General features: G+C 38.0%; 1 protein-coding gene across 2 annotated transcripts in view; it reads left to right on the top strand.

Moving 5' to 3' along the window:
* The window catches only part of LOC132821898 (complement C1q and tumor necrosis factor-related protein 9-like), a 71729-nt gene extending 65716 nt beyond the window's left edge, over positions 1-6013 (top strand). For both annotated transcript variants that reach the window (XM_060834826.1, XM_060834825.1), the window contains exons 2-3: positions 4123-4455; positions 5085-6013. In XM_060834826.1, the coding sequence (XP_060690809.1) occupies positions 4125-4455; positions 5085-5935 (1182 nt within the window). In that variant the 5' untranslated portion in view covers positions 4123-4124 and the 3' untranslated portion in view covers positions 5936-6013. The remainder of the gene's footprint in view (positions 1-4122; positions 4456-5084) is intronic.
* Positions 6014-12339: the final 6326 nt, after the last annotated feature.

Genomic DNA, 12339 nt, shown 5'->3' with positions numbered 1-12339 from the left:
AAAGGTTGACAATTGTCTGAAGTCAATATCTGTATTGAGGGATGCATGCTACGGGTGACAATGGCTTGAGCTCTGGGATACGTTGGGTGCAACATGGAAGCTCTTTGCAGTCAGCAGTTACCAGGTGCTGCTCTGACTTCCATGCTGAGAACTCTGGGCATCTAGTTTACTTGCATCAGGTGGTACATAAGGAAGCTGCATATCAATGAAATGAGATGTGCAGCTAATAATGTGGTTAATGTGCAATGATCCCCCATAATAGGCAACTCACTTCTGTCTAGTGAGAGTCTTACCTCAATGCCCTGAATTTAGTTAAAGGATGCAGTGATTTGCTTTGGATGTTGAGATAGGCCTCTCTAGGCTTTTCACATAATTCTTCCACATTTTGCACCATTACCAAAATCATTCAGGCCCCCATAAGATTCCGTACCAAGTCTCTTTTCAGCCATTACCCCTGCGTTTGTTGAAGTACAAAACCTCCCATGGTTCAGTATAAAAATTCTTTCAAAATGTCTCCATGGCTTTTGCTGCTTTTGCCGCTCTTAACCCTATAAGCATCCAAGACCTCTTAGTCTTCCAATTCCAGCCTCCTTATTTTAACTGTTCCACCATTGGCTGTTCTATGTTGAACTAATTAGACACAGCATTCTGAAATTTCCATCCTCAACTTCGCTGCCTCTCTCCTCTCACCTGCTTTGAGACACTTCTTCAAACCTAACTCTTTGTCAAACCTTTGGCCATCTATCTTAACATTTGCTCCAGGGTAAAAGTTTAAATGTAAGGTGCTAGTCACATGGAAAAGAAAAATGTAATTAGGAATTAAGGTATAGATTAGACCAGACAGATCAGTGTGTAATCTAACTGAATGGGACATGTTGTTAGCTAAATGAGGAATATGTACTGAAACTACAAAGGTCTTGGTGTAGGTTTTTCGCTTTCTATAAAAATTGATGAAGAAAATTCATCCGCAAACATAACCACACCATCTTTCAGGTACTTTGGGTGTAAAATTTGCGTATGAAATCCCGAGACAATACACTTTTGGGTGGATTTCATCAATGTAAGAACTTGGAGGAGGTGTTTTCAATTCAGCCTCTAAGTATTGTTCTGCAATTTACTATGATCATGGCTGATCTCATCATCGCCTCAACTCCATTTTCCTGCCTAATCTCCATAACCGTTTAACCCACTGCTAATTAAAAATCTGTCTATACCAATTTAAATGTGCCCAGAGTCCCAGTGCCCACTACACTCTGGAATAGAGAATTCCACCAGTTCACACTTCTTTGAGTGAAGTAATCCCTCCTCATCTCTGTCTTCTTTGAATTGTCTCTGATGCAATTAAATTTGTCATTAACTAAGGGGACCAAAACTCTATGCACTATTCAGATGTTGTCTCACCAAACCTTGTACAATTGCAACAATGCTTCCCTACTTTTAAACTCCATTCCTTTACCAATAAATACCAAAGTTCCATTTGCCCTCCTTATTGCTTCCTATACCTGCATACTAGCTTTCTACGATTCATGTACAAGGACATCCAGAACCCTCTGCACTAAAACATCTTGAAGTTTCTCTCCATTGTTTTTCTGACAAAAATATATACCTTAGAGTTATCCACATTAACCCCATCTGTCACATTTCAGCTCACTCATGCAACCTGTTCATATTCGCTTGTAAATTTCATATTTCTTCATTGCAATTTACGTTTCTACCTATTTTAGTGTCATCAGTGCTGGGATTTCTCCATTTTATTTGTTAAATCATTTTCATCAAATCTCTGGGCTGGATCTTGAATGAAATCTTCAATTTCAGATTTTTTTCTTAGAAGAAGCGTTAGCACGGTATTACTGTAGTCTGAGAAATTGGGCGGCATTTGGATACATTTTCTCAGAAATGCTCGAACTTAATAGTGAAATGGCTGTAGTTGTTGTCCTGTTAATATAGAGTCTTTGAAACCCATGTCTCTTTTTATTTAACAGTGTCTAATTATATCATTGGTGCTACTGAAGCAACCTTTTGATATTAAAAATGCCTGTGGAAATTGATGGAGCAAAAATTAATTGAAACGCAAACATACTTGATGATTTTCAATTTACTTGTGACATTTAGATCAGCAAAATGCAGCATAGCCATTGATAACGATGTAGTAACTGCATGTTCTCACATTTTAGTAAGTAGCATGTGCCAGTTCAATAAGACTGAACTCTCATTGTGAAAGTGCAATTTAAAAAATAAAGCTTTGTGTCAGTAACCATTGAAGTGGTATTTGGATTTTTTTGTAAAAAAAAAATAAATTTCTATTGGTTTATCTGAATAACTACCCAGCTCTGAAACTTCTTGGCTCAGAACTGCCATTAATTTATATAAAGCGCAGCAGCGTGTAGGCCTTGTTCAAATCACAGTCAGTTATTTGGTGAGTGGCTATTAAGTCAGAAAATAACGGTAATTATAATTGAGCACTGAAGTGCATCCCTACATTTCATTCAAATTCCTCAATTTATTAAAAAGAAAATGACAGGCATCTAACATGCAATTGAGAAATAAATGCTCATTTTCATGAAGCACTTACATTCTATTTAAGACTTGCCACGGACCAGGGCAAAAGAAATTTTGATCGAAGCTATTGTAGTGAAGGTTGATTTGTTTGCTGTGCAGGTAAACTCATATTATTCAGATAAACAAAAGGTGAATAGGACATGTTCATGTGGAAAGTTTTGAGGTTTTACATTGATTGCTTTAGAAATGTATTAAAGTTCATTTCTGTGGATTTGCTTAATATGTAGATTTGTGCTTTTTAAACATTGTGGGTAAAAACTGTTGTTTTATTTGGATTTCTATCAAATGTAGTAAATTGATCAAGGCTCTAAAATGGATTTGAGTAGCTTCACCTTTAGTGAAGTTGTGTGCTCCCTCACTGAGACTGATGGTGCTACTGATTTTTAATGGAAACAGGAAACTAGAAAGTGCCTGGGATTTGCACCTGTTGGTTGAACATTTTCCAAAAACTGCGTGAAGGCGTTTGGTCCAAAGGATTTTAACAATTGGTGGTTTTTGTGTCCCTTTCCAGTTTTTACCATTAATAATTTTGTTACATTACACTGATATTATGGAAAAGAGGATTCACAATGTTAATTTAAGTAAATAACTTACTTGACGTAACATCAAGGTGTTATTTTAAGTTGGCAAGCATTCCCAAATGCCAAAAAGACTCAGAAGCTATGACATTCTACTGAACACATCACTTCCAGGTGAGGTGTTCAGCAGCAGAGTGCTCCTGGAATTTTAAATGTAAGCAAGTCCCAGAACTGTTCACTCCACTTGGTAAATGACCTGTGCTGATAGTTTGGCATGCAAGGACAACATTTGTGTAGTTACTTTGATCAGCCTGTTAGGACATGCTGTGACACACTTTGGGGGCAGCTGGGACTTGAACCCAGATATTTCAGCTCGAAAAAATGATGTTTGTGTAACCTGTGTGGAATATAATCTACCCATAATGTCATAAGAATTATGTACAGTTCATAGAGGCAATGATTTTTTTGATAAATATTTGTCTCCCCAAAGAGTAAATGTTCAAAATGTTTCATGAGGAAAATGCTGATATATCTTAAACTTGCTGTCTTGATTTTGAGAAATAATTTTCATCAGTGGCAAGCCAATTGAAATATTTGATGTATTAAGGACTGCTCAAGTGGAGTGGAATTTAAAATATCAGTAACAGATTCGAAGATTGGATGTTGCAATAGATGTATGAGGGTGTGAATTTAATTTATAATAGAACAAATGCACATGTCAGCTGTAAGTATAATGGTAAAATTACTTCTGGGTTTGGGTACCCATTACAATATTGCCCATTGGAACAAACTCGATTAAGCTGTAAGAAAAATAATTTACTGATAAAGAAACTTTCAATGGTATGAGATGTAATGTTGTAGGGAATGTGGTGAAATCATATTTCCTTCTATTAATATTCCTAACTTAGTTGTCCGACTGGGTGGCTAAAACTTTGTATGTCATTCACCACCATTGCTTAGATCTCAATATGTATTTGTTTTTAAAAATCACAAACATATAACATTTAAATAATACTTAAAAATTGTGTTTTTTAAATCTTTATAGAAATGCTTCATACATTTATGATATTACTGCCGATGCTGGCTTCCAGATTATATGCTCAGAATGGAACCAGTCTTGCTGACAGTGACTCTGGTAGATTTTTTTTACCTATGGAACAAGGTGATTTTGGATCTCGTGAAAGTGAGTCTCCAGATCCAACGGCTTCCTCAGAAACTGAGACTACTTTCTCTGATCTAGTTACAATGACTGATTCTGGATTTCAAGAGAATGAAACAAATGTTCTAATTTCCATATCATCTCCAGAAGTTACTCCCCTTCCAACTAATGAAAACAATGAAGCTGAAACAACTGCTCATATGGATTCAAAGATTAATGGTAATACTATAAATTTTCATGAATTGAGAATAAGCAAGTAACGAGTTCTTTGTACTATACTTCATCTGTCATTGAAAATTCCAACATACTAATCGAAATTTATTGTTACAGTTTCAGTATTAGGGTGTAGGTTTGCTCGCTGAGTGGTAGGTTTGATATCCAGACATTTCATTACCTGGCTAGGTAACATCATCAGTGGCGACCTCCAAGTGAAGCAAAGCGGTTGTCTCCTGCTTTCTATTTATATGTTTGTCCTGGATGGGGTTCCTGTGGTTTGTGGTGATGTCATTTCCTGTTCATTTTCTGAGGGGTTGATAGATGGTATCTAGATCTATGTGTTTGTTTATGGCATTGTGGTTGGAGTGCCAGGCCTCTAGGAATTCTCTGGCATGTCTTTGCTTAGCCTGTCCCAGGATAGATGTGTTGTCCCAGTCAAAATGATGTTTTTTTCATCCATGTGTAGGGCTATGTGGGAGAGAGGGTCATGTCTTTTTGAGGCTAGCTACACTATTCTATTCTATAAATAGGATAAAGCTGGCTGGTTCTTTGAATGTCATCTGGGGAGGTGAAGGGACAAATTCTGATGATTCAAACCAAATTGAGATTTTAACACTTTATATTGTTTCCAGGTTTGTCTGGCATCAAAGAAAACAACATCCTTGAAATACCTGCACCAGGATTCAAAGAAAATAATGCATTGAATAATTCCAATGCATTCGGGGTTCCGGGTCCGAAGAATAATCCTGCTAAGTGTTGTCCTTTGGGCTCAAAAGGAGAAAAGTCACACCAAGGAGCTGACAGAGATTTTGGAAGCAGCCAAAACTCATCTTCTGGAGAGACAGAACATTTCGAAAGGAACCCTGAAGAAGAAAGCAATATTGAACTTCCTGATTCTTCTAAAGAAATCCATTCTCAGGAAGAAATAAGTAAGGTATTTCGCAGAGAGATTGCAGCTTCTACATTTTCCGAGCCAGAAGGATCACAGGCGTCAGAAGGCAGCTCAAGTACTGAAGGAATAATTGAAACTGATCAACAGGAAGTGACAAAACTTCTGAGTCCCAGTGATGAGAAAAATGGATGTGCTATGGCTCAGGCTTTTTCAGTTGGGTTAATGGGTCAAACTGAACTTTCATTGATTGGAACGCCAGTTAAATTTCAAAACATTTTCTTTAATGAACAGCAGCTGTATAACACTAGTTCAGGAATATTTATTGCTGAGGTTAGTGGCACCTACTTGTTTACATACAATGTAATAGTTTCAGAATGGAAACTGACAATTGGCTTTTTTATGAATGGTGTCAACATTCTTAACACTTCTAGTGTCCAGGTTAATGGAAATATTGGTTCGGCTTCTGCATCTCTGATCTTGAATCTTTCAAACGGGGATGAAATCTGGCTTGGACTTGTTAACAGTGGTGGAGGGACACAAGTGACACACAGTAGTATGTCCACCTTTTCAGGATCTCTACTCATCCTCTGATTACTTGTATAAGCCCAGATACTGTTTCTTAAACTTTTATTGTAATATTTAGTGAAGTACTGAATGATTTTTAAATTGGCTACTATTTTGAACATTTCATATACTTGAGAACTTACAATTCTGTTCTTTCCATTTCTGTACAAAACTCAATGAATATCATTAGAATAAAAATATCAGATTTGCATGACATTTGAGAAGAGGAATGGTGTGTACTACTGCATCTGAATTGATAAAAATTCAATTGTAATTAATCTATTGTATCTTTCAATCAGTTACAATAATAAAGTTCATTTCCCTCCTAATAATAATACTGGATAGTATTTATACATTAATATATTTACTTAATATCTTGGAATTGTTACAGCAGAAAAGAAGGCCATTTGACTGATTGTGTTCATGCTGAACCTTTTTTTATTGTTTCATGAGTTGGGGGCATCTCTGGCAAGGATAGCAGCATTTCTTGCCCATTCCTAATTGCCCTTGCTGGTTCATAGCAGAGATTACTTAAGAGTCAATCACATTTCTGTGGCTCTGGAGTTATATGTAAGATAGATCAGGTACAGATTTCCCTGCATAAAAGATGTTAAGTTTCTTTATTCATTCATGGGTTGAAGGTGTCGCTGGCTTGGCCACATTTATTGGCCATCCCTAATTGCCTAAAGGACAGTTAAGAGTCAACCAAATTGCTCTGGGTTTGGAGTTACATGTAGGCCAGACCAGGTGAAGATGGCAGTTTTCTTCCTTAAAAGGACATAAGTAAACCAAATGGGTTTTTCCGACAATCAATAATGTATTCATGGTCTTCATTGGATTCTTAATTCCAGATTCCACTGAATCAAAAGGGGTTTTTACAAAAATCCACAACAATTGTCACACCCACCATTACTAAGGATTGCTTTATATACCAGACTTAATTGATTTCCTCTAAATTCCACTAACTACCACAGTTGGGATTTGAACCAGTGTCCTTAGAGTATTAACTTTGGCCTCTGTGTTGGCTAGGCAAATGATATTGCCACTATGCCAGTGTCTCACCTCTGCCATTGTCCTCCATAACTGCACATTTCTTCATTTCAGAGTCGTACAGTAATTAGAAAAGGTACCAACAGCATGTGGTACAGAGGGACGCCACTTTGCCTACTGTGTCTGCACCTACTGAAAAATTCAGCTACTCAGCCTCATCCCATGTTTTCTAAGTTATGGGATTTCAGGCATATAATCAGACACTTAATTGAGGAAAGCGATTCTGCCTTTATTAATAAGCATTATTCACATAATATACGTTATTCTGTAGCAGTTAAGAAGGCAGCCCAAGACCACCTTCTCAAACACAGCTAGGGACAGGCAATAAATACTAGTCAGCCAGTGATGCCCATGTTCCATGAATGAATGAAAAAAAAACCTAATTCCACTTTAAGAAGGTATATTAGCAGACCTACAATCCTCCATCACATCCACCCTAATGAAGATTAGAAAGTGATGGTCAGAGAATCTGATATTTCCTCCTTGGCTTCTTTCAACTGACTGATGTATATTTCATTTGTCACTGGTGACTTATCCACTTTTAAGTACGTTAATTCCCTATTGTTTCCTTTCTTCTCCTGTTTATCATATTCAATATTTCCCATTCCTCCTTAATAATTATTATAAATGCATTGACCACCCTTTTTCTGCATACAGATGAAAACTGGCCATTCAGAGCTACATGTTCTGCCTTTAAACGTAGGTTACACTTTAGATCTTTTATGAGGCCACTCCTCCTTAGTTATCATCGTACACAATGCATTGGTAAAATATCTGTGAGTTTTCCTTGATTTTACTTTCCTAGCTTCCTCTGGCATTCACCATTATGCTTTTATTTTCCTCTTAGCTTTCTTCAATATTGAATTCCTGGTGTCTGCCTTATTTTATCCTTTAAGTTCTTAGACATCTGGGTGTGGTTGATTGGGTTTATTATAGTTAGAAGTCAATGAAATATTGTAAATGATTGAGCGATTTCAGTTAGATGAATGGGACGAATGGAAATTCCTAGCCTAAATCAACTCCAAAGGATTGTCTTCATCCAGGAATTGTGTAAAAACAGTTCAGAACATTTTCTTGCTGGGACCAATGACATCTGATTAATTATGTTCAAGAATTTTTAGTAGCACAACTTTACTTTTAATATTGTAAAAAAAGACAACACAAATACATTACATATACAAAGTTTAAATAAGAAATTAATCCATTAGAGAATGAACTATAAAAAGCCTCAATTATTATAAATGTTATAAATTGTCATTAATAGCATTGATCACCCATTTTTGATAATTTGAACTGATTCATCAAATGCATTGTTCTTAACTTGGTTAAATTTGAAATCAAACGCCAATTTTAAAAAATGTTCATTTTCTTTCAATGATATGCTTAAGTCAGCATGTTCGGAGCAGCACAGATGTAGCTAAAAATGTAATGCCAATGTATGAATGTACATCTCAGGACTATATGCAACCTAACTACCCGAAACAGTATGCTACAGACAAAGCAAAGCAACTAATAGATTAAATTTAAAGGTCTGCAGTCCAGTTGCAAGCAGTCATAAATGTTGATGCAAACAAACCAATGACCTAAAGGATGAGTCTCACAAATAACCTGAACCTCAAGATGTCACTACAATAAACAAGGCTCATACATTTGCAAACCACTTCAGTCAGAAATGCAACTTAATGCTCCTCATGGCCTCCTCCTCTGCTCCCCAGTATCACCAGGTGATAGACCTTAGTCAACTTGATTTCTTCCTTGAGCTATCAAGAGAATGACTTCCAATTAGAAATTATTTAATCTAACTGCTCATGCTTCATGCAGTAAACAGCACTATGAACTCTGCTTTGAGGAATGAACAAGCTAGTAACAACAAAAAAAACAACATATTAGAAGAAGATACCTTGCAGGGGTTTGCTGCCTTATTTTGAGACTGCTTTTTACTGCTCTCATGGCACATGAGACAAGAGTTGTTTTTTGCCATCATTTGCTTTTTATATCTATTAGCAATCCAGATTTGTAAAAAAAAAGACATGGATATTCACATGCATAAACAATACATCTGTGTCTGAAACACTTTGCTCCCATAATTCAGCTATCTCCCAGTAACTTTCCAGCTTCTTTTTGTGAATATGACAAAAGTAATCGTGTTGTTTTTGTCAATACTTCATTTTGTCAATGTTTTTAAGCCCATTGCAATTAAATTAGTTACGTTGACTACTAATAAGAGATGACTTTATAAGGATAAGCAGAGTACATGTCTTTCTCACCAGTTTAAGTTAAAGATTAGGGTTAAATTGGATGGTATGGTGACATATTTCAGCGATGCATGATATTAACAGAACTTGACACACTGCTTGTCTTTCCCACATTGTGGTAAAGTATGGCTTTGCACTTAAAATTCCCTACAGTTGAACTTAATCTTGGAAGACTCAACCTTTCTCAGCTCGTCATTGAAAAGGCACAAGTAGCAAATCAGCTGTTTGTTCTTCCAGTTGGAAATGGTACAGAACATTGGCTTTAAAAACAATCACTGTTGATAAAAATGAACTGTATAATCTTTTAAAAATATTACTTAAAATATATCTCAATTAATTTCTGAATCCTGGCTTTAATTTTAAAAAGGCTCAGTTACAAAGTAGTATTCATGAGCACCACCTTTGCAATTTTTAACTTTTCAGCCCATCACACTTCAAATTCAATCAGCAATAACCTTTTCACTGACACTCAGTTGGAACTGCCAGAGTCACTCACCTCCTGACCTCACTACAGCTTTGAGACAAAGATGGAATAAAGAGCTAAACTCCAGAGGTGAGGTGAGAGTAAGTGTCCTTGACATCAAGGCAGCATTTAACTGAATGTGGCAGAACTGGCATCTATAGAAATCAGGGGGTGAAATTTCCATTTGTTTCAGTCATACCTGGCACAACAAAAGATATCTGTGACTGTTGGAGTTCAAGCATCTTAGTTCCAGGACATCAGTGCAGGACATTTTAAGGTTGGAGTTCCCAACCCAACAATCTTAGTTGCTTCATCATTGACCTTCCCTTCGTAATAAGATCAGAACTAGATGTATTTGCAGATGATTGCACAATGTTCAGTACCATTCCTGACTCTTCAGACATTGAATCAGTGTGTGTTCATATGCCTAACAATATCCAGGCTTGGAATGATAAGTAATCCAAGATGGAGGAAGGGAAAATTTTCTGGCTAACAGACTGCTCCTTTTTTGAGGTAGTTTAGGTGTTGGAGGTGATTTCCTCGAATTCCAGGAGCAGAGCAATTACTGTTTTTAGATTACTTACATTAGATTACTTACAGTGTGGAAACAGGCACTTCGGCCCAACAAGTACACACCGACCCGCCGAAGTGCAACCCACCCATACCCCTACATTTGCACCTTACTTAACACTACGGGCAATTTAGCATGGCCAATTCACCTGACCTACACATCTTTGGACTGTGGGAGGAAACCGGGGCACCCAGAGGAAACCCACGCAGACACGGGGAGAATGTGCAAACTCCACACAGACAGTCACCCGAGGCGGGAATTGAACCCGGGTCTCTGGCGCTGTGAGGCAGCAGTGCTAACCACTGTGCCACCGTGCCGCCCATATGCTGTTACATTGTTTTGGAACTTTGGAGTAAACAGAAGTCAAAACAACAGCACTTTTAAAAGGATGAGGAACAGACAAAGGAAGCACATGGTGAGGTCAGTGCAGTAGAGAGAAAGAGAGAGAGAGAAGGATACCCACACTGCTAACTGACACAGCAGTGAACCTGCACAGTTACTGACTTTGCTGTTTGAATTCATGTATCGCTGGACATTGGAGTGCATCTGGAAAAATTAACAAACAGTGAAATTCACAACTAACCCTGGAGGAACCTGTTTGGGAGAGGTCACAGCACAGAAACAGATAAGTGAATATTTTAAGCATGGTTTTACAGTAGGTCTGCAGTAGTGAGTAGAGTGGGTTCTTTCTTGATTATATGTGATATTGAGACATGTCTCTTGGTTAAACGCAAAAATATAAGCCATAAGTATTTTGTAGTGGAATAAGATAGTACTATTTTCTGGGTCTTTAGATTGAAAGAAACAAAAATGGCCTTTAGCAGAGTAATATGCTCTTCTGGTCAGATGTGGGAGTTTAGGGAGAGTTTACATGTTACTGAGGATTATATTTGCAGTAAATGCTATTGGTTGTGAATCCTATCAGATCGAATGGATCGGTTGGAGAGACAGTTAGAGACAAAGAAGAATTTACAAGACCAAGGGGACTTGATGGATGGCAGTTATTGGAAGGGGAAGAGTTGCAGATACAGTCACATAGATGGGTTAACTCCAGGAAAGGTAAGAGATGTAGGCAGGTGGTGCAGGAGTCTTCTGTGGCTCTCCCCCTTTCAAACAAATATGCTGTTTTGGAAAATGTAGGGGGTGATGGATTCTCAGGGGAACATAGCATGAACAGCCTAGTTTCTTGTATTGAGACTGGCTCTAATGCAGTGAGGGGTACGTCGGGTTCCAAGAGATCGATTGTGTTAGGGGATTCTCTAGTCCGAGGTACAGACGGATGTTTCTGTGGTCAGCAGTGAAAAATCAGAATGGTGCATTGCTTCCCTGGTGCCAGGATCAAGGATGTCCCAGAGTGGGTGCAGAATGTTCTCAAGGGGGAATGGGGCAAGCAGAAGGTCATTGTACACATTGGAACCGACAACATCGGAAGGGAAAAGGTTGAGGTTCTGAAGGGAGATTACAGAGAGTTAGGCAGGAATTTAAAAAGGAGGTCCTCGAGAGTAGTAATATCTGGATTACTCTACAAGCTAGCGAGTTTTGAGAAGCTGTGTAGCTCAGGTTGAGGTTCTATGAGCTATTAAAAGCAGAAATAGGAGGATAGGGCAGATGAATGCATGGCTGAGGAGCTAGTGTATGGGAGAAGGATTCACATTTTGGGATCACTGGAATCTCTTCTAGAGTAGACGTGACCTTTTCAAGAAGGATGGATTGCACCTAAATTGGAAGGGGACTAATATACTGGCAAGAAGATTTGCTCGAGCTGCTTGAGAGGATTTAAAATATTAATGTGGGGAGGGATGGGACCCAGGGAGGTAGTGAGGAAAGAGATCAATCTGTGACTTGCAGAGTGGAGAACAGAAGTGAGTCAAACAGTCAGGGCAGGCAGGGACAAAGCAGATAACAAGGTAGGATTGACAAATTAAACTGAAGTCATTTTAATGAAAGGGGTCTAACAGGAAGGCAGATGAACTCAGGGCATGGTTAGGAACATGGGACGGGGATATCATAGCAATTACAGAAACATGGCTCAAGGATGGACAGGACCGGCAGCTTAATGTTCCAGGATACAAATGCTACAGGAAGGACAGAA

The sequence above is a fragment of the Hemiscyllium ocellatum genome, chromosome 13 (assembly GCF_020745735.1).
Source record: "Hemiscyllium ocellatum isolate sHemOce1 chromosome 13, sHemOce1.pat.X.cur, whole genome shotgun sequence".
NCBI lineage: Eukaryota > Metazoa > Chordata > Chondrichthyes > Orectolobiformes > Hemiscylliidae > Hemiscyllium > Hemiscyllium ocellatum.
The sequence above is the reverse complement of the archived record's forward strand: the minus strand, read 5'-3'. Positions and strand labels throughout refer to the sequence as shown.